The 22,595-nt window shown below is 47.0% G+C and overlaps 3 protein-coding genes across 9 annotated transcripts in view; 2 read left to right on the top strand and 1 right to left on the bottom strand.

The window, feature by feature from the left end:
* The window catches only part of cep43 (centrosomal protein 43), a 27,190-nt gene extending 25,014 nt beyond the window's left edge, over positions 1–2,176 (top strand). For all 7 annotated transcript variants that reach the window (XM_040124546.1, XM_040124545.1, XM_040124548.1 and 4 more), the window contains 3 exons: positions 222–255; positions 1,810–1,897; positions 1,988–2,176. In XM_040124546.1, coding sequence (XP_039980480.1) covers positions 222–255; positions 1,810–1,897; positions 1,988–2,068 — 203 coding nt within the window. In that variant the 3' untranslated portion in view covers positions 2,069–2,176. The remainder of the gene's footprint in view (positions 1–221; positions 256–1,809; positions 1,898–1,987) is intronic.
* Positions 2,177–3,463: 1,287 nt separating this feature from the next.
* Positions 3,464–9,611, top strand: ccr6a (chemokine (C-C motif) receptor 6a). The gene is made up of 2 exons (XM_040124569.1): positions 3,464–3,548; positions 7,875–9,611. The coding sequence occupies exon 2, from the start codon at positions 7,890–7,892 to the stop codon at positions 9,135–9,137; it is 1,248 nt and encodes a 415-aa protein (XP_039980503.1). The 5' UTR covers positions 3,464–3,548; positions 7,875–7,889; the 3' UTR covers positions 9,138–9,611.
* Positions 9,612–15,084: 5,473 nt separating this feature from the next.
* On the bottom strand, positions 15,085–19,400 carry LOC120788635 (kelch repeat and BTB domain-containing protein 11-like). Its single transcript, XM_040124572.1, has one exon. It carries the CDS (start codon positions 19,097–19,099, stop codon positions 17,903–17,905), a length of 1,197 nt encoding a protein of 398 aa, XP_039980506.1. The 5' UTR covers positions 19,100–19,400; the 3' UTR covers positions 15,085–17,902.
* Positions 19,401–22,595: the final 3,195 nt, after the last annotated feature.

The following is a 22,595-nucleotide window of genomic DNA, read 5'->3' as shown; positions in this document are numbered from 1 at the left end:
ACGTCGACTTCTGGTATTTATCTTTCACAGATCCGGATAATATCTTGTGTTAAAACCCCACAGAAACGAAAACTAGAACCGAGACATGTCTTTAGATTTAAACCTTTAACGTAACGTCTGCACTGATCAGGACCATCGTGTCATTGCTGTAAGACTTTACTCTAAAGTCCCCATTTTGTCGTTGACGGTCAGTATGTAAACATAAAACTTTGTTTCCACAGATGACGATGTTGAATATGACGACGACTTTAACAGGTAAGACTGACTATGTACTGTTACATTTAACATGTTGTAGTTCACGTTGATCCGTCACGTTCACCATTTAGTCAACTGTACGTTCAGTCAGTTTAAAACTGAACTGAACGTTTGCCGGTGGGGAGCTAAATCCACATGAATGTCTGACTTTCAAGTTCAACGTTGGCGAACTTGGACGCATAAATTTGCGTCGATGACCCGAAGCAAAACGGAGCTGGAGAGTCCGAAAGCGAGGAAGCTATCGTAGCTTATTATATGTGTGTGTCACCGCCCAGTTTTACAGCAGCTGCTCTGTCAGAGACCTGGTTGACACACAGTCAGGAGACAGGTTACTGCTTCTCAATAATAAAACATAAGAGCAAAGTTTATTTATGTCACAGTCAGTGCTTTACAAAGGCCAGAGAGAAGGCAATCAAAGAATTCAAGTTAAAACAGTGAACAAAGGACAAAATTGAAAAAAAAAAACACATCTGTACACACACATGTATAAATACATCCAGTACATATATACTGCATAGAGACGGACAAGTACACGCACAAACTCACACATAGCTGAATTCAAATACGCGAACAAGTCTTATGACAAAAGTGAGTTTTCAAGAGCGACTCAAAAGAAGATTAAAAGTAGATATGTTCTTTAAAACTGTCAACAATATGTTGACTGTGTGTTTGTTGTAAGCTCGTTACCTTGGAGGGTCTATTTTCCTCCTCCTTTCCTTACTCTTTAGTGAATGAACAGATGAATCCTGAGAACAAAATGTCCGGTGGCGTAAACGGTCCGGTTCAGAGAGAACAGAGAAAAGAAGCTGTGACTGACTGGTGCTAACACATTCCCATCTGCCGGGCGTCTTAGGTCTAATTAAATAAAACGTCAAATGTAGGAGGGGAATCTGAGAGCCTCGAGGATTTCTACAGATTAAATATAGAGGGAAGTGAGAAGAGCCCGTTCTTGCACTGAAACGTTTGTGGGAATCGAGGACAGTTTTGGTCAGTTCTCACTTCTTCGAGGGCTGTGGTAGGGTTTGACTTTGTCTTCCTTTAATATTCAAGGGTCAAACATGTACTTATATGGATAAAACCTTTTTTTTGGTGTGTTTTCTTACGTTATCACGGTGTTCTCATATGTCAGTGTCCTTCAAACAGTCTTTCAACTGCATCATCACTCGACGGTAACGTAACGTTGACCGAAGATAAAGCTTCCAAAACACTGACTGCGCTGGATTTAGGGCTGCAGCTAACATTGATTTTCATGAACGATTCATCTTTGCATTATTTTTTCAATTGATGTCTCTGAAACTGTGCTAAAGTGACATTTTTCATGGTGGTAACGTGTGTTTTGTCCGACCAGCAGTCCAAAATGAGAATCTGGAACCAGTAAATGAGTAGAGGATGATCAGAGTAGCCGTAGGTTAATCTTCTGTCGACCGACTGATGGATGACCTCTCTGCAGGTTGATTTTCATAGAAATTAAGCGAAACCAGCAGCTGTCTGGAAGGAAGGAAATCGATCTCAACACCGATGGAAAGTAAAGAAGTATTTCATTTTTTATTTCAGTCATCGGTCAGATTTCTCTAAGAGCGAGCTGAGTATCGGTGAAGAGATCGAGGAAGTTTCCATCGAGGGACCCGACAACAGCGACAAGGTGATCAAACCTCCGGGGTCCTTCACATCTCCAGGTTAAGGTTCCGATCTTTCATTTAAACCACCTGTTGGTGTTTGTTCTGTTCTGCAGTTCGACGAAACCACTCAGGACCTGAGCGTCTCTCAGCTCAGTCAGAGTCGTGGAGCTGATTACATGGAGGAGGTGGCCTGACTCTCCCATCATGCTTCGCTCTAGGCTTTCCCATCCTGCACCTCTTTGTATCGTCAATATTTAAATCTGTACATTTTCACTGAGCAAATAAATTGATTTGTATTGAGAGCTTGTTTTCTGCAGTATTGTTGAGGGTTTTGATAATTGTCTCAACATAAACTTTCACTTGAGAGCATCCTATGAACCTCGTAGCCACGTTTTACCAATCCAGTAAAAACACCAGTTTGAAAATGAATGGTACAACCCAGTAAGGCCTTATCAGCCTCCTAGAAGTCACCTAACCAGGAGCGTGTATGCACTGGCAGCGATCACCTACCATGGACTAATTTCCCTGTGACCAACAAGGCCACAGCGTAGCAACTACCAGACACACCCTGGTGATATTTTAGCAATCCAGTAACAGCATCTGGGCTATTATTTTGAAAGTCTGGCATACTGCCTACAGAGATGTTAGCTTCCATTTTTGAGCATCTCAGTGACCTCCCAGAAACCTTCAGGGCTTTTACACATTTCAAAAATCCCACACGTCCTAACTCTCACACACATTCAGTGAGATGTCCACTTCCTGAGGACATCATGATCTCTGATGTCCCTCCAGAACAAAGCTCCAGAAATCCACTTAGAAACCAGGGGTAAAGGAGGCTGCAGAACTCCATTCAGAATCTTCCTGTTTTTAAGTTTCCTACAGTATCACAGTGACCCAGTGACGGTTGTCTGTACATCCACAGCTACGCTGAGAACAGGAGCTGGTCACAGCTGGTTCAGCAGCTTTTCATGGGACAGATTGACTGAATGGAAACAGATATGGGGGTTAAAATAAAGTGCTACCCACTAATGAGAGGTGCAGCCTATTAAATATGAAATGAAGATCTAAATTTCATGCTTGTATAGTCTATCGCGGCCTTGCTAGAAAACTAAACGATGTGTCTGAAATTCGACTGAGAATGAAATAAAAATCATATCGTTTAATTCTGAACATGTAGGAGGCATCGTGGGACTCTGTCTTTAACAGCAGTGATGAAAGGACTTCACACTGATTTCATTCCACGAACCTGTTTCAATAGAAACGTTCAGATCTCGGGCAGGAGCCTCGTACATACGTGTGATCTGTATCTACTCACGCTCTGCTAGAATGACGACACACCGACACTTAAACTCTGCAAACACACAACCACTCAGCTGCTCTGGCGTCTCTGTGTTGTTTTAACTTTTAATTCAAACCACGTCGGCGTGAAGATGAGACATTCAAGACCAAAGGAAAGACGAGCAGAATAATCGCTGCTCAACCAGATACGAGTTCGGCTCAAAAGAGGAAGAACCGATTTAGAGGTTTCAGAAACACACACACACACACACACACACACACACACACGTATTTCATTTCTGTCTGCAGCTTTTTCATCGTCTGATCAATGTTGAGCGGCTGCCTTGTTTCCTCCTCATCACCTGTACAAGCCACAAAGGAACCAGCAGCAAACCTGTGAGTCCTGCTTTTAATTAATCATTTTCCTTTTTACTTTTATTGTTTTTTGTTTTTGTTTTTTTTCGTTTCTTCTTCTTTTTGCTTTGGTTAAATGTTGACTCCTGCAGTAAAACCTGAGACTCTTGGTCCGCTTCTGTCTTTTTTCTCTCTTTCACTCTTCGCTATCTGAGAGCTGTGACTTCTTCACTTTTTTATTTTCCTGTCAAATCTGTAAATTTTTAATTGAACAGAGTCTGTTGAATCCAATTGACATCTCAAAATGTGGCGGTTTCTATAATTCTCTGGAGGTACCAGGGGGCTTTAGTTGCAGACCGATAAACTTGAAATTGTCCTTTTTTTTTTTTTTAAAGTGCCTCATGTCACATGACGGCAAAACCAAATCAAGAAATTAATACGAAAACATTCATATCAGTGTAACCAACTTCCTAAGTGACAAAAGTGAGTCTTCTCTCCAGCCAGTACGTCGACATCAGAGCAATATGGTAAAAATGACGAAAACAAGCTCGTTTTAAACCAGTTTTCATTATTTTATCCGTGGGTTAAAATGTTCTGTCTTCTGTTGTAGTCAACTCACTTTGATTTTTCTGTTTCAGAATCACAGATTTGTCTATTTCCATTTTAAGCTGCTTCATTCTTTTGCTTCACTACATTTCAAAGGGAAATCTCAATTTTTTTATTGCACTACATTTATTTATAGATGAAGATTTTACAAACAAAATGTGACCAACTGTTGAAGATTAAATCACCCAACAGAATATAAAGTAAAGTTTCTCCACCTAAACCTGCTGAGACACTAGAGGAACATTAAAATCCACCTCAATGCGTCAGTAATAAATATCCGTTAATATAAAATAACACTGTGTGAAAGGGCTGAGGCTGAAGCAAATCCAGTCCTGCCGCCCCCCCCCACTTCATCCTGAAGGTGTTCAGTCCAGTTTTTAAGGGAATCCCAGTCCCGGTCTGTGGTTGCGATCGGCTGATGGCTAAGTCCTGTGATTAAGAGGAAGTCAAAAAAATCGTTCTTATCTTTACTTCGTGACATTTGAAATAAGGGAAGTCAGAGAGGACAAACCGAGCTGATGTTGTCCAGTCTGATCTCTTCTTGATGTCCAGCAAGCAGAAGTAAACAGCAGGAACATGAGGTGTTTGAGGAACTGCCAGCGTTTTACACAATCCCTACATTTCTCTTTAAGACCAGGTTCCATCTGCAGCCTCAGTCTGGCACGAGAGTCTGTTTCACCTCGTTCAAACCTGCCTGTGTCCTGTGTTTAGTCCAGGTAAACGGTGAAATCACTGACCACATCCAAACAGAACATAAAAATCAGGATGTGGCCAAAAAAACCCAACCAAACCCAAAAAACGTTCACTCTTTTTTTACATAAACTTCGGTGATGTGTATAAAAAAAAAGGATTATCAAGCAGACTGGCCTTTACCAAATCTGACAGTGAAAACCAAATAATTGCAAGGCTGATATATGTAAGTTATACCATCACATTTACACTCAGACATTTGAAGAAATACAGTAGGACGGTGCGTGAATTTAATTTTTAGCTTCGTTCTGTTGCGGTGTCAACAAACCAGATCATATTCAATTGGCTGCATTTATACGTACAGAGCTTTTAGCCACAGTGCTTCATCTGCCTCTCATTCCCTCACACACACACACACACACACACACACACACACACACACACACACACACACACACACACACACACACACACACACACACGCTACACTACTACTGGATGACAAACCTCACTATGTATTTTCTTTGCATATGGAACATATGCAAAACAGTAAATATCTCTACTGAAAACTCAGTGGTCACTTTATTAGGTACACCTCTTGTTTCCACCCAATGTTAAAGACTTTATCCAAAGGGAGTTTTTACTTTAGATAAATGATCTTTTTTGTTTCCTTCATTCTGTTTCTTCAAGAAGATCAAGAGAGTCCATTCTAAACATAACTACCATTTAAGTAAATGAACATTTATACACAATATTGAGTAAATATTAAATGTGACAAGAGTAAATATTAAGTAATTTTCTTCTCCCACTGATGTAAAAGCCTTCAAATCCTCCCGACGACTGATCGACTGTCATTTAAACCTCAGAGAGGAGAAGAAACCCCAGATTACCTATGAACTGGGTCACTCGGTGTTTGGGGCTGAAATGACCTCTTTTTCTGCAAACTTCCTCTCATTGTTCAGACACGAGACGAATTTTCACATTCACACAACCACCACCTCCATCGACCACAATTTTCATCTGAAACCTCGACTCTACCAGCAGAAGAAACTCACGACCTCCGTTGCACCAACATTCAAACACTTTGACGTTTGTACCAGTTTCGTGTCATTTAAGTATCTACTGTCGATTTGTTTTATGCTTTTGACATCAGGCTGAATAAAACCTGGAGAAAGTCAAAGTGAAGAACAGTTGTTTCTGTCCCAAATGAACTGTGGAGGCTGTAAACTGTGTCACTGATGTTTCTGATTGAGGTCTTAAAGGATTTTATGACTTTTATCGTTTGGTTTACAGATGCGTTCTGCTGGAAATCCTTTAAATGAAGCTGTGTACAGGCAGAAGAATTCAAATTTTCAGGGGCGAGTTCAGAAACTTTGAGAACTGGGTGGGACAGTTTTAATGTAGGGGGGCACATTTGTTAAATGAGTAACAATGTGCTGAGACTAATGTAACCCATGGTATCACTTCCCCCAAATGACATGTAATTGCATAAAATCATATAAACCTCCCAAGTCATGATGAAATTGAAAGTTACAGATGGAAAAGTCATCAAATATATTGTACTTTTTTTACAGGTGGAGGAAAGAGAAGGATTTTGATATTAAACAACTTAAAGCTGCTTTATCTCATTTTTTGCTACGTAGCGAACATTAGCCGACGTTAGCTTTAACAGCTGTTTACTCACCAGTCTGGAAGAAACGTTGCGAGTTCAGCATCAAACTTCCCTCCTTCACTCGCCAACAGCTGCCTCCAGCGGTGGACGGCAACGCCAATGTTGACTCTGGTTTTTCTTCTGTTTCTATCTCTTCTTTTCTTCTACTGAAGTTAGCATGCTAACCAGCTAGCCCCGGTCTGTCCTGTCACTGTAGCGTCCAGTCTGTCCTCAGACCTCCTGTCTTGGCAGAGAAAACTTCCATCTAGACCCTTTAGAGATTTTTTTACAAACCGTATGTTGTGTTTTATGTATTTTTATTTCACTGTGTCTTTAAATGATGCTGCGTCAACTGACGGCAGCCGACAGAAAAAAAAATGCTGCTCCCCGACAGTAAACCAGTTCCACCAGTAAACTGGTGATCATAACGCCGATCTAGACTTTCTCCACTGACTTCCTCAAAGGTTTGTGATCGACTTTTAAGTTTTAATGGCAAATATTCAAAAGACTCCTGCTGCATTTCTGATGTGCTGGGACTCGGATCATCAAACCGAGGTCTCCTGTTTTTCTGACCAGGAGCTCATTTACAAACCCTGCAGCTACGGATTCACCTCCTTTCAGTGCCAGTGTTCGACTTCTTCTTGCCTGTAGAGTATGCATGAAGCTTTACTATAAAGACGGGAAACAGCTGGTTTGTTTATGTGCTGGACTATTTGGCTATTTGTACCTGTTTCCAGTCTTTGTCTTCTGCGGTGGTTCAATGGCAGCGACTGGAGAATTGATTCGACCAGATGTTTGTCTCAAATTTTAGACATCAATTTTATTGTGAAGTTGGTGGATTTTGAAGCAGTCTACTCCTGATAATAATAAACATGCATTAATTTGCATTTTCTTTTGCCAATTTTCTGGAAATTCCTTTAAAATCTTTGCTTAATCTAAACAGAAACTCGATTAATGTCAACTAGCTGTCCCCAGACGTTACATTTCAGAAGCAATTTCGTCGGCTGCCGTGATGAGCAGGCTCAGCAGCTGTTTGTTTAGATTTCCATTCCCTTCTCTCGTGTTTTGTGCCTCTGAACGGGAACACCTTAACATACATTTTACACGAAACCAAGGAAGTGTTGCTGCTTTTCTTCCACGTTATCTGCACGAAACCGAAGTGCAGTCCTTCAGTAGAGAAGAACAATTTGACTCTTTAGTGTCTGAAAACGGACCATACCCTTCACCAAACGTCCTCCTGAGTCTTGTGTGTACTTATTCTGTTATCCCCTTGTCAGTCCTGAACAGCTGCATCTTTTGCAACATTTCGACGACTAATTTTACCAATGTGCAACGACAATCATATGAAACAAGTGAATGAACAGAAATGATCAGAAATCATCACCGCACAGTTTAATGTTTTCTCTGTTCGTTGTTTACAGCAGAAGAACGACAGGATGGACTTCCAGGAGGATGGATTAATGCTCAACCTATCAGATCACAGATATAATGACACTGATTTTGACTACGACATTGTTGGACCTTGTTCTTACCAGAACAACCACAGCGTGGAGCTGGTGGTCGGTCCGTACGTCAACTCCATCATCTGCATCCTGGGCTTGGTGGGGAACAGTCTGGTGATCCTCACCTACGCCTTCTACAAGAGGACCAAGTCCATGACTGACGTCTACCTGCTCAACGTGGCCATCGCAGACCTGCTGTTCGTGGTGGCGCTGCCGCTCATCGTCTACAACGAGCTTTCGGCGTGGTCGATGGGGCCGGTGGCCTGCAAGCTGCTGCGTGGCTCCTACAGCGTGAACCTGTACAGCGGCATGCTGCTGCTTGCCTGCATCAGCTCCGACCGCTACATCGCCATCGTCCAGGCCCGCCGCAGCTTCAGGCTGCGCTCGCTGCCCTACAGCCGCCTCATCTGCGTCGTCGTCTGGACCCTCGCCTTTCTGCTGTCTGTTCCCACCTTCTACTTCTACAACTGGTACGAGCCGTCCCACATCAGGGACGCCTACATGTACGAGGGAGAGGAGAAGAATCTGACCCACATCAGCGACGCCTCCGTGTACGAGGGAGAGGAGAAGAATCTGATCCACATCAGCGACGCCTCCGTGTACGAGGGAGAGGAGAAGAATCGGACCTCCAGGCCTCCACAGTACGTGTGCGAGTTTAGGTTCATGGACGACAGCGCGGCCTGGAAGACCAAGGTGGCCATACCCAGCACCCAGCTGGCTGTGGGCTTCTTTCTGCCGCTGCTCATCATGATCTTCTGCTACTCCGCCATCATCGTCACGCTGCTGAGAGCCAGAAACTTCGAGCGGCACAAGGCAGTGCGGGTGGTGCTGGCCGTGGTGGTGGTGTTCATCGCCTGCCACCTGCCCTACAATATCGCGCTGTTTTACGACACCGTCAACATGTTCCAGCAGCAGACGTGTGAAGCCTCGGACGCCCTGCAGGTGGTCAAGACGGTGACGCAGACCATCGCCTACCTGCACTGCTGCTTGAACCCGGTGCTGTACGCCTTTGTCGGGGTGAAGTTCAGGAACCACTTCAGAAGGATCATCCAGGACCTTTGGTGTCTGGGGAAGAGGTACATCACCCCACGCCGCTTCTCCAGGGTCACCTCAGAGATCTATGTGTCCACTCGCCGCTCGGTGGATGGATCTAGCGACAACGGCTCGTCATTCACCATGTGAGGACGTCCGGTGAGTTCATCTGTGGAGCCGATTGTTGTGGACTAGAGACTTCCTGTTGAGTCCAAATTCACTGGAGCTGAGCTCGAGGTCTGCAAGTATCTGAGAGTCCAAACTTGACTCAAGTCTGTAAAACATTTTGTAATATTGTGTTGCTTAAAGCTTTGTTTCTCAATGAGGGGGTCACAAGATAAGTGTCAGGGGTTGTCAGATGATTTAAAAGACAAGAAATGAGACCAAAACAATTTGCTGCACTCGTTTTGTTTATCTTTATCTTTATCTTTCATTTTTGTTTGTTGGCTCGTCTCTTATGTCTCTTTGTGGTCGTTTTGCGTCTCTTTGGGGGGGGGGTCACATTTTTATGGACATTTGGTGGTTTTAGCAAACACGTTCTCCGATTAAAAACGTGCATTTTGTCACTGTCCTGCGACAACCGTGTATCTCCAAAATGCCCCTCCCCCCCGTTTTCACCCGCTCGTTCAGGATCCAGCGGGTTTTAAAATGCTTCATTTTCCTGAAAAAGCAGGAGAACCTTCTCAACCCATAAAGGAATAATCCTTCAATTTTTCTGAAAAATTCCAAACCACCCATATTGAGATACATGGTTTTCACAGGACAGAGGTGGTGTGTGTTTCATGCTGGTTGCTGGTGCCTTTAGACTCAATATACTCAACAAAATAAGGATTTTAAAAAGGAGTCAGCATTTCTTTGGTTTGTCTTGGCAGCACGGAGGGAGGTAACATTTAGACCTTCAAAATAAAATAAAACAATTTTCCTACAGATAACCCATGAAACTGAAAACGCAATGAAAAGAATGAAGAGCTTTTCTTTTCTGCCGGATTCACACGAACTCCGAACGTTGAGAAAAGTCTGCAGCCGGATGGTGGAGCCGTTCAACTCCACTCTGCAGCAGCTTTGCTCCCTTTAATCTGCTCACAGATGATTTTCAGGATTAGAACCTGGAACTTTTGCCTGCTGAGACGCTTTTTTAATGCCTTTTTTTTTCTTTTTTCTTTTTTTACATGCGCTCATTAAGAACCGAAGGGGACTGAAGATCTGAAGAGCTCTGGATTTAATTTACATTTTGAACTCGCTGTGACCTCGACTGACTTCTCCAATATCTTCACCTCAAAACGGAGCAAATTTCTTCACTTCTAGCTTTTCTTTCCTCATTTCCTCATCCTCTGCTTTTTATTTTCTTTGAACTTTGTTTCCTCTTCCTGTTACTGTGATATTTTAGTTATATATGAATTTATTTTTATTACCTCGAATGTGCCATTTTAATGTAAGATTTCTGTTTAATTCTCAGAATTTACCGTAAACAGATTTATCTCTTCATGGATTTGAAATGTCAAGAATAAACGTTTTACTACCAAGAGGTTTTTTATGTAAAATGCACAGAAGCCGCAAACAAAGAGTTGAATAATTTTGTGAACAGACTCACAGACAGCGAGCACTCAAACTGTGAAGGAGCCAGAGGATGGAAATTCCACTGCTGGTCACTTGTGCATCGACCGTGTGGTCGACAGTTGGCTGGATTTCTGCCTCCGTTCTGGTTCTTTCAACAGAAACCCTCAGCTGCTGTCGGTGTCTGGAGACTCATGGAGCTGCAGCCTTGTGAAACCACAGAAGAGGATGCATCTGTAAAGGTGAGACACGCTGCTGTTTCTGTTGTAACCGAACCGTGAAACTCACATTTACCCTTAAAAACGTGGTTTTATCTCGAAACCTCCCACTTTCTTCACAAAAGAAATCAGTCAGCCAGTGCGGACGGGGACGATAAGGTTATGTAATGAAGGACATAATGACACTGCTGTCGCTTAGGGACCGTATGAAAAGGAAGGGTGTGTTTCACTTTTTATAAACGCAAGATTCCCATCAGAGTTGCTAGTTTCTGGGAAACTTTCCTCATAATTTCCTAAAAATGAGTTGATATTTAAGTGTTAATTTCCAGGATATTTCCAAGAAAGGCCTTCACAGTTTGGTCCCAGTTGTGAGGGAAAGGGAGAAAGTGTTTGTTGTTAATGAGAACCTGATGGTGGTGGTGATGATGATGATGATGCAGCAGCTCAGTGAAACAGACGTCAGTAGTTTCCTACAAAGACAAACATAAACGTGCCAGTGAGTGTCTTTATTCTCCAGGTCCAGTCTGAAGCTGCTCAGTCTGGTCAGTGTGTTTTTATTTCTTGATCCAACTAAGGAGCTTCCACTGCAGCTGAAACCTACAGGTCAACCGCCAACGTCAGTCACGTGACTATTTAATGCGATTCAAGCTGCCGCATCACCTTCTGGTTTTTTCTTAAAGACTCCGATAAAATGAGCAGGTTCTCAATAACAACAAACACCGTCTACGTTTCCCCGATGGAGCCTAACTGGTACCAGATTGCTTCGACCTTTATTGGAAATATTCCACTAATTTACGTCCAGTTGCCCCTTTTCTGTGGATAACCTGCAGGACAAAGCGACGGGAGCTGCAGCGTCGGTGGGTGAAAACTGATGAAAAGTATTTCAGCAGTTATTTGTAAACGGTCCCTGAGTGGGATCTTCACTGCGTTGCTGTTAACCGGAGCAGCTTCTTGTGTGTTTGGTCTGGTCGACTCTGACAACAACACACAATAAATCACCTCCCCAGCCTCGACAATCGGCAGGAAATGTGCGCCGTATTCTACCGGCCCCGTCCGAAATACGGAATAAAATATGAGAAACAGATACACATTGTCAAAGTTTTAATTAACCAAAAAAGACCGTTTCTGTTGCTGCGAGTTGGGAAACATCATCCTGCCGCCGTTTGTTGCCGCAACTCAGAGGGGAAGGAAACGGTTCGTGAAGATGTTGGCAGCGGCAGCGGACACGGGTCGGAGAGTTCTTCAAATTGCAGGAGAAGGGGAAGAGAAGCAGATTTCACCGTCTGAGCAGCACCCGACACCTTGCTCACGCTAAACTAGCAGTGCACAACGGACCCAGGTGATTTCTCCGAGCGCGATCGTTTCATTTCAGTCGTTAACGCAGCCGCTGCCGTGAAAACAACCGAAAAACGCGCAAAGAAAACAGAAAATAAATAAAACACCAAGCTAACGAAAGAATGAAACTTGGGAGCAGCAGTTGCTGAAAATGACCGCGATTTGTTCGAGGTTCCACGTTCGGTCTCGACCTCGGAGACAACAGCTGACAAACAAAAATCTCACCACAGGGTCCATTTAGTAGCTGTTCTGGAGCTTTCGATTGTATGACGTGATCTTCCTCAGCAGATGTGGTCTTACTGTGGCAGCGTTTGGGTTCCGCCATGATGAAAACGTCTTCGCTCTTTTCTTTTCCTGAACTTCATCTTCGTATTATGAAGGAATACTTTTCCCGTTCTTCAGTCGGAACATGAGTCTTTGGTGGGGTTGGTGGGGTTGGTGGCAGGGTGGGTGTCCAGTCCGGTCAGTCTTAAACCTACTTACTAATCAGAATAAGGTAAGAACACGACGCTGCTAAGGCGTGGTGGTCCAGCATCTGGTTCCTGGTCCGATCCCTGGTTCCTCCAGAGACCAAGAGTCTGAACCCCCGATGCTCCTGATGCTGCACCATCAGTGAATGAGACAGACACCGTAAAGCTCTTTGTAAATGTAGATGAATGCAGCCATTTTACCATAAAGAACAAAACTGTAACTGATACTCTGTTACTGTAACTGATACTCTGTTACTGTAACTGCAGCTTGTTACAATGTGATTAAAAACTGTATCAGCCCCCCAACATATTAATAAACCAGTCACATATGGAGTCCAGCCTGCAGGGTGTCCCCCCACCCCCCACCCCAAACAATGTAGGATATTATACCAGTCTGTGTGTGTGTGTGTGTGTGTGTGTGTGTGTGTGTGTGTGTGTGTGTGTGTGTGTGTGTGTGTGTGTGTGTGTGTGTGTGTTAACTGTTGGCTCACTGTTAAACTCTCTCACACTGCAGATGAAATATGAATGAGTCTCTGTTCACAGTGAAGCTGTCTGAACACTGACACACACACACACACACACACACACACACACACACACACACACACACACACACACACACACACACACACTCTGAATGTCTCCTACTAACCCGTACTGGTTCCTCTGAGCCTCAGAGCTCCATTGTTTCCCAAAACTATTAAAACAGATCAGTGATTCACACTGTGGCTCTGGGTGACATGGTCCTTCATCACCACGAACACACACACACACTGTGTAGTTCAATTAGACTCAGTCACACACACACACACACACACACACCTGCTGCTCCAGATACTCACCCCAGTCCCAGATACTCACTACAGCACCAAACGTGGATCAATCCGCCGCTGAGAATAGTCCCCAGCAGAGTCCCTGTTCCCTCCTGTTTTTTGATTTGGGGGGGTGTACGATTATCAACTTCTGCCCCAGGCTGTGACGCAGGAGGTCAGGACGCGGCGGTAGAGGGACACGAGCAGTCGCTGTCTTTGAGGGTCCTGGGGGGGTAGAGCTGCTGCTGTTCCTTCTGGACCTGAGCGGGGGTGTTAGCTGTGCCTGCGAGGTCCTCAGTGATGTGGCTTCCCAGACATTTAAAGCGGGAGACCCTTTCCACATGTGTCCGCTGAGAGGTCCTCCGTCACGGTGTCCTCATGAAGTCTATTATCATGACACGTCGTCCCCGTGTCTCGTCCCCGTTTGCGGTCAGTCCCACTGCTGTTTGACTGTTGTGTTTGTGGGTCGAGCGGCTACACAGTCACACATGTAGAGGGAGTAAAGGGGGGGATCGGTCCGTCCCAGCATCCTCTCTGCTCAGCAGCCGTCGCTAAAGCCGGGCACCAGCAGACGAGAGCAGATCAGGTTTACACCGAGTCCTCGGCACTGAGACCTTGATGGAGCAGCGCGAAGCTGCAGCGTCGCAGTGTTTCCTCCTCAGCTCTGCACATCTGTCCAGTAAAACATCAGCGTTCAGGGCGGGAGCCAGACCTCTGCGAACCCTGCTCGCATCGGTCAGGGAGGCGTTGGGCCTTCCCGGTGGTTTCGGATGCTTTAGGCGAGCCATCGTAGTCCACGATCTGTGCTGAAACCATCTCCGGGGAGACCTGAACCTGTTGTGTGGAAACCGAACTGACCTTGTGTTTGTGGAGACGAGTCGGAGGGTTTCTGATTCGCTTCATTCAGGACCTGCAGCTCAAAGACATAATATCACGACCGTTTATAAAATTGTGACTTTGTCTCATAATACTTGAGCTCCGCTCACAAACCGGGGATTTTGTTCTCCAGACAAACTAAAACTAATCGAACCGTTACGATGAGTATATGACATAAAATATGCTGCATTATATCGATTGATTATTTAACTCATTCAAATTAAAATCATGCATCAGTAGTAATGATCCAGTATGATACTGTGTAATGATAATATACTACAACACTTGGTTACCGCTGGTGATTTCCCACCGATACGTCACATTTGAACAGAAACGTACAAAATCACTGCTTTTAAAATACACAACTGAACCAAAACATCCCAGAACTCCCTGCATCGTGCCGCGTCGTCATCGGTCAGTTAGCCACTGTGTGGTTGGTGTATGTGCTGTTTGTGTTGCAGGTGTGTCCTCGGGTCTGGGTAAGTCTGTTTGGTTTGGACTCCTGAGGACAGTTTCGGTCTCTGCTGGAGCGTCGAGGACAGACGAGGTTTCTACTCAGAGGTTTGGTCACATTTTCCCCAGAAATGACAAATGTTCACACTGACTCCGGTGACCCTGAGGTGCCCCCGTCGCTGCAGACCCTCAGCATCTGGTCCGGACTCCGGTGTGTTGACCTAAACATCCTGGACTGTAAAGTAATGAAACACAACCACACACATCAGCTCTCAGCTAACATGCAGTCATTCTCCTGTTCCATGAAGAAACTGTGATTTTTGGCTCCCGAACCCGGCGACGGTGATGAGTCGACACGCTTGACAGTCACATAACTTTATTAATATATCGTGTAGAGACAAAGGGAGGAAATCAGCTGAAACCGGTATCTCATTCATGTCTGCAGACCAGGGAGCAAAGGTCTGACAGAAAGGTTAACAACTGAATTACTCGTGTTTTCAGTGACGTACAGACAAACGCAGACTTTTAATGAAAAAGGCACAAAACAAGTTGTTCTACATTCACTTTCCATGTCAACATTGTTATTATTCTTCTCGCAGTTTCATTTCTCTCCTTTTTCTACTGTATTTGTGTTTATACATAGAGAAACAGTTGAGTCGGACTCAGCGTCCATTAGAAAAACATACAACACCAACGAGGCCCAACACATTTAACCATGGCGGCGACTGGTATCGTACAACACTGGAACCAGGATTCGACAGCAGCAGAATATCGATGTTCTGAGAATCAGTCGGTCGACGAGCACATCTGTCAACGGAGCCTGGAAAGCGTTGACTCCTGCGAGTCAAAGCTTTCCGGGTTTCCAGGTTTCGGTTTTATTACGAGCACCAAGCCCCCGCTCTAACAGACAAATCAGTGCCGAGCTCAGCCTTGGAGCCAAACTGGTCTGCGGGGCCAAAATATTTACCTACGCGATCTAACAGGATCCTCTCCGGGACTGCGGATACCACACTGGCCTCGCCGGCTTGGCCCTTGGCGATGGGCACAGGAGTAACAGACAACACAGAGTCTGGCAGCGCTCATAAAGCCAGTAAAACTCTGGGCCTGCAAACCTCAGGTGCTCCGCAGAGACCTGGTCTGAGCCCCTGGCTTTTCTGTCAGTCAGCTGTGCTAGTGCTTGTCACACCTCGTTGGGTGTGATGTCCAGGTTGTGGGGGTCGGTTTTAACACGGTCGAATAAAGCTGAGTAATGGGTCCCCGCTAGCCCAGAAGGTCCCTCTGTGGTACCTGGTAGCAGTGTACTGCCTCCGTTCAGAGCTCTGACACCAGGCGGCTCTCGAGACTCCTTCGTGTTTGGAAACACAACGAACTGCATATTTATACGGAGCATTAGAGCTCTGTGCATTCCAGGACGGGCCGACCTGCCAGGACCCAAGCCTCGTATGCCTCCTCAGTATCACATTAAGGTTTACACCCACAAACTGTTCTACGGAGAGGGTTTGGGCTGGAGGACTTGTTGGTTTTGAGGGATTTGCACATTTTCTACGGGCGGCTGTGGCATTTCCCTCTGAGTCTGTGTCCTGGCAGATTCGTACTTTGGCGTCAGACTTTCAGCTGAGAGAAAACGTAACTGTGCCCGTGGAGTAAAGAGTAAAACTGCTAAACAAAGACTAAATCAATGCAGAGACGTTTGTGAGCAGCTGGTTTAGGGAATTACTGAGCCTTTTAAAGGCTCCAAGCACCGATAGTGATAGGACTCTGTTTTTGCTCTGATTTTTTCATCAGTTCTGCTGCCTGAACCATGCAAGGTACAGGTATGAAAAATTCCAGGTAGGAACCAGAGAAGGACGAAAAACCAAACAGTAAGAAAAAGTGCCGGCGTCGGCCTTCAGGTTTCCTTGGGTTCATAGCTCCTTCTATTCACGTGTATCTATATTGAGCTGACTCTGACAAGACCAGAATAGGACCGAAGTCCACTGCAGCCACAGGAAGCGGAAACATTCGCCGCTCCGCCTCGTCAAAGTAAAGGTTTTCTGAGTTAATTTCCGCACCGAAGAAAAGAAGAGACTTGCTACAGGACTTCAAGCAGCTGGAAGAGCGGACTTTTCCTCCGTGTTTCATTTCAGTGAAGCAAAGCGTCTGTTTTAGTTTTACTACGGTCATAGAGGAAACCGTTCCACTGACGTTACGAACATTAATTGTTGAATCAGTCGACTGGTTAAAACCTTAAGAGCAGATTGAGACGCATCTCGTCAACATTTGCTCGATTTGGTTTCAGAATCGTCACATTGACTTGTTTTAGCCCTTTAAGGTTCTGGTTCCATCCAACTTTCATCTTGATCTTACAAGTTCAAGATTTCACATGAATCATAAGGAGGTTTAATGGTGACGAAGGGATTTCATTTGCTAGTGTCACAACTGGAATCAAATGATTATGATAATAACTACAGAATTCCTTCAGGGCGACCTGTGACCCCCTTGGTCTTTAATTTTGCTCTTTTTGGTGTTAAAGAGCGTCGGACTCGCAGGGGGCGGAGCCAAACATACCTGGCCCAGGTACAGAGCTGATGGTGTCACACTGGAGAGGATGATCTCATAGGCAGGTAAAACTGAGTGTGTTTGTTTTAGCTGTTTGATGAGGAGCAGGCACAGCTTTAAAAGTCTAAACTCAACAGTGTGTGTGTGTGTGTGTGTGTGTGTGTGTGTGTGTGTGTGTGTGTGTGTGTCAGCGTTCTGGTATTTTTATGGCCCTAACCCCCTGCTCCTGGAGAACAGGTGTGTTTGTCTAGATAAAGAAGTCATGATCTCCAGGTATCGGGTCTGGAACCTGATCGTGGACCAAAGCGTCAGGACGGTGTCTCCAGATGTTTTCGCCTCTGAGTAAAAACTGCACCCAATGTCCCCAAACGTTCGTTCACCTCCACCAGGAGCAGCCGGGCTTCAAACCAGCAACCTTCCAGTTTTACAGCCGCTGCTCCAGATATTCTGCTGCAGCTGGCCGCATCTAAATCGTCTCAGTTCATCCACGAATCCTGCCTTTCATGCAGCAACGAGTGGAAAAAAAAAACCCAAAAAACAAACTCCCTCACAGGGAAAAGCTGGAAAAACCAGGAGTTTAGCCGTTAAAGAAAAAGGCACAGCGGGGGAAGAGGAAGGCAGGTCCACGCCTCAAGGCCCAGTCCTGGACCTGGCATACATCATTTGTCCCGGTTCAGAGAGAGGACAAAGGGCACCAGGGCTCCCCTGGCCTCTGCGGGGGAGGGCAGGACCTCCGGCAGGAAGCCCTCCCGCTCCTCCCGCACCTCGAACTGCAGCGTCTGGCTCCGGTTGACGCAGTAGATCCGGTCCCCGAGCACCGCGCAGCGGAAGGGCAGCGGGTTGTCCAGCGGGAAGGACGCGCCGCCGTGCCACACCTTCACCACCGTGTTGTACTTGTACACGCTCACGCCCGCGCGCTCCCGGTCCACGTCGAAGCGGTACACGAGGCTGCGGTGCGCCACCATGTCCGTGGACCGCCTCCGGCTCTCGTTGAACGGGCACTCCTCCCACTCATCGCGGCGGGAGTCGTACCGCAGCAGGCGGTAGAAGAGCGAGCCGCCGGACACGAACAGCTCCCCGCCGCAGGACGTCGCCTCGTGCGCGACGGCGAAGGAGCCTCTGGGCAGCGGAGCCACCGGAGTCCACCTGTCCGCGCGCGGGTCGTAGCGCTCCACCGTGAACAGACACTCCCCCCCGATGGCGTACAGGTAGCCGTCCATGGAGACCAGTCGGAGCTGGGAGCGGGGCTGGGTCAGCGGGCGGATCTGGCTCCAGAGGCCGGTCAGCGGGTTGTAGCAGAAGACCCGGTCCGACGCCTTGGAGCGGCCGTCCCCGTGCGCCCCGATCCCCCCGGCCACGAACAGGTAGTTGAACAACGTGCACATCCCGGAGCCTTTAGCGGGGATCTCCTCCGGCAGGCGGGCCAGCACCTCCCACCGCCGAGTCTCCGGCTGGAGGCAGAACACCCGCCGGTGGGTGCTGTCCTCCGGGGCGGGCAGCAGCGGGCTCTGCGGCCGGCTGTTCTCCCGGCTCCCGCCGCGGTCGCACGCCTCGCTGCTCTCGGCCACCGCCAGCAGCTTCCTCCCCTCCATCCTCCGGGCCAGGATATGCTCTCTCTCCCCCACCGTCAGCCGGCCGTACACGGCGGCAGTCCGCAGCACCTGCAGGTAGTGGTCGCTCATGTAGCGGTAGACCAGATCCTTCACGCCCTCCGCGCCTTCGCTCTTGGCTTTTGTCAGAATCTCGTAGCAGTTTTCTGCGTTGATCCGTTGCGACATGTCCGCAGCGGCCGGGCCGAGGTGTGAACAAAGATCCCCGGCGGGTGTTCCCGACGCCTTGCCCTCCGCGGCTTCCATTTGCTCCGGATGTCTTGTGGATCAGATCAATACTGCGTCTGGAGATCCAGACTTCTTTCTTTTCTCGCCACAGAAACGCCCCGTTACTCCTCCTCTTCTCCTTGATTCTCTCTGTTGCTTCAAGTTTGCCTTCTTCCCCCTCACACAGCAGCCACATCCGTCTCCTGTTTAATAAACGTCCCCCTCCGGATCCTCCATGCTCCGCGGCTCCAGCGGGGCGCGGTGGCTGCCGACGCCTGCTGTCTGGGGAGGCTCGCTCCGTCTGCGGACACAAAGGCGCTCGGTGACCGTGTGGACTCTTCCTCCTCCTCCCTCTGAGAGCAGCGAGCCTCCGGACTGGACTCTGCCTGTTTTCTGTGTTTCCGCCCCTCTGACTCTGCAGACTCGGGCCCGCTGTCCTCTGAGGAGAACACTCTGAGGAAAGAGGAGTCTGCAGAACCAGACCGATGGTTCCTGAACTGCTGCGGAACCCTCTATGGTGCCGTGGCGAGTCATTTCAGAACCTCAAAGCTCAGACACAGGATTAAAGAACTTTACATCCTCGGTGAAGGGTTATTTTTATGTGTTTTTATATATTATCCTACTATGAGACTAAAAGAAACCAGATGATGGTGCCTATTAAACTCAGGTGCTTGAACTAAACAGAGGTGTTATTCTGTAAAGAAGGAACCCAAAGACACATGGTTGTCTATATGTGACAAACGACCCCTTATATGGAAACGGCAGGACAATTTGAAAAACTGTCCTTGGGTCCCGTGTCTCGTCTTTTTCTACAGATAAGTCGTTAAATGGGGAGAGTCCATCATGTCCAGAGTGAAACGTCCATATGAGGGAGGCACGTACCTGAGGAGTGACGGAGGTCTCAGCCAATAAGAAGATGATGTTATTCACTATGTTTAAACCTGATACCTGCTGGACCAGGGGGAGACTAGACTCTCAGACCTCGTGAACTGATGTGGATGCCGTATGCTTGTCAGGGACGCACAGTCTGGCCCAGAGCTCCGTGAGCAACCTCAGTCTTTAAGACTCTGCCGTATTTTAATAAAGAGACGTGAATTTAACTTTTTGCGTCCTGCATACTTCACCAAACGAATGCGTGAGTCCTGACGTTTTGAAGAATGGACTCAACATCGGTCATTACAGGTAGAATTCTCCAAACAACAAACAGTTTTTACCGAAGTGATGTTTTAATGGTTGAGGACGCAGAGGAAAGGGACGTGAAACATGCAACGCAGAGAACACGCTGTTACGCAACGTGCAGGCACGTGTAGCCGACGTGTCACGGTTAAGAGGCAGAAAGATCATTTGTGTTCAATCGACGAGACAAAACCTGGAAACACGAACGTCCACCGTCTCTGCGAGGACAGGTCCTCAGTCTAAAACCCGCGCCACCGAACTGACCACGAATCCAGATGTTCGCCATTTCCTCACCTCTGCAAAACCCTGTCAGAACCAGAAGGGTGGGAGGTGCAATACTGTGTCGACGACCCCGAATCCTCGGCGAGTTGAAGATGGTGATTAGAGAGTCTCCAGGTTGGTGCGAATGATATGTGAGAAGCTGTCGAAGACGGGCCGAGTCTGACCGGTCTGAGACTCGGGTCCCTCCTCCTTAGTTCAATAATCTCTACAAGTCTCACCAGTGGCAGGTTTTCTTCACCTACTTTACAAGTTTCGAGTCTTTACAGAGGCGACGAGATGAGTCGTTACTGAAGTTTTGACTTTCTTCACTCACGAATCTTAAATTGAGATGTTGTTGCTTTTTGGTGAGGCCTCACTCACAGGGTCTGGCCTCGGGGACCGTGTGGTTTTAAAGATGTGAGTGTAGACCTGGATCACTGGGTCCGTTCTGGAAACTGAAGCAGGAGGAGGGACGGAAAAGACCCCAGATCAGATTAGCCCAGGGCCGTGGGGAAGGACTGATGATGGGGGGGGCTTGTCATTAAAGGAGTCCTCCACAGATTTATCATCACACTCCTGTGACAGAGTCCCAAAAAAAAAAAAGGACCGAACCCCTTGCAGCAGAATTAGAGGTTTTTTTCCCTGTCAAAGCTGGCGCCTACATTACCCACAGTGCACCTGGACCTGACATCGGCTTATTATTTGCAGAGCAGAGTTCCTACAGGTTGATGAGGTTCAAAGGGCCAAACAGACGACTGAGCGGCTGGTGATGAGACAGAGAAACAGACCAGGAGAACTGAAACCCAGGAGACGGAGACGCTGTAAAACTGAAGCTCAGCAAAACAAAAGATGGAACTAAACAAATAGTAAATAATAAAAACTTTCTAATCAGGACCCCAGTTCACCTTAAAGGTGCCGCCACCGTCAGCTGCCCCCCAGAACCTCCGCAGACAGTTCCAGCAGCTCCGAAGATAGAGAACTAAAACCTGCCTCACCCGAAACTGGCTCACCCGAAACTGACTCACCCGAAACTGACTCACCCAGAACTGACTCAACCGAAACTGTCTCATCCGAAACTGACTCAACCAGAACTGACTCACCCGAAACTGTCTCACCCAGAACTGACTCACCCGAAACTGTCACACCCGAAACTGACTCACAGGAAACTGACTCAACCCGAAACTGTCTCACCCGAAACTGACTCACCCAGAACTGACTCACCTGAAACTGACTCACCTGAAACTGACTCACCTGAAACTGTCTCAACCAGAACTGACTCCTGACTCAACCAGAACTGACTCACCTGAAACTGACTCACCTGAAATTGTCTCAACCAGAACTGACTCACCCAGAACTGACTCACCCGAAACTGTCTCAACCAGAACTGACTCACCCAGAACTGACTCACCCGAAACTGTCACACCCAGAACTGAAACTGACTCACAGGAAACTGACTCACACAAAACTGACTCACCCGAAACTGTCTCACCCGAAACTGACTCACAGGAAACTGACTCACCCGAAACTGGCTCACCCAGAACTGACTCACCCAGAACTGACTCACCCGAAACTGTCTCACCCGAAACTGTCTCACCCGAAACTGGCTCACCTGAAACTGGCCCACCCGAAACTGACTCACCCAGAACTGACTCACCTGAAACTGACTCACCCGAAACTGTCTCACCCGAAACTGGCTCACCTGAAACTGGCTCACCCAGAACTGACTCACCCGAAACTGACTCACCCGAAACTGTCTCACCCGAAACTGGCTCACCTGAAACTGGCTCACCCAGAACTGACTCACCCGAAACTGTCTCACCCAAACTGACTCACCCGAAACTGACTCACCCGAAACTGTCACACCTGAAACTGGCTCACCCGAAACTGACTCACCCAGAACTGACTCACCCGAAACTGGCTCACCCGAAACTGTCTCACCCAGAACTGACTCACCTGAAACTGACCCACCCGAAACTGACTCACCCAGAACTGACTCACCCAGAACTGACTCACCCAGAACTGACTCACCTGAAACTGTCACCGAAACTGTCTCACCCAGAACTGACTCAAACTGTCACACCTGAAACTGGCTCACCCA

The sequence above is a fragment of the Xiphias gladius genome, chromosome 4, assembly GCF_016859285.1.
Source record: "Xiphias gladius isolate SHS-SW01 ecotype Sanya breed wild chromosome 4, ASM1685928v1, whole genome shotgun sequence".
Classification (NCBI taxonomy): domain Eukaryota; kingdom Metazoa; phylum Chordata; class Actinopteri; order Istiophoriformes; family Xiphiidae; genus Xiphias; species Xiphias gladius.
The sequence above is the reverse complement of the archived record's forward strand: the minus strand, read 5'-3'. Positions and strand labels throughout refer to the sequence as shown.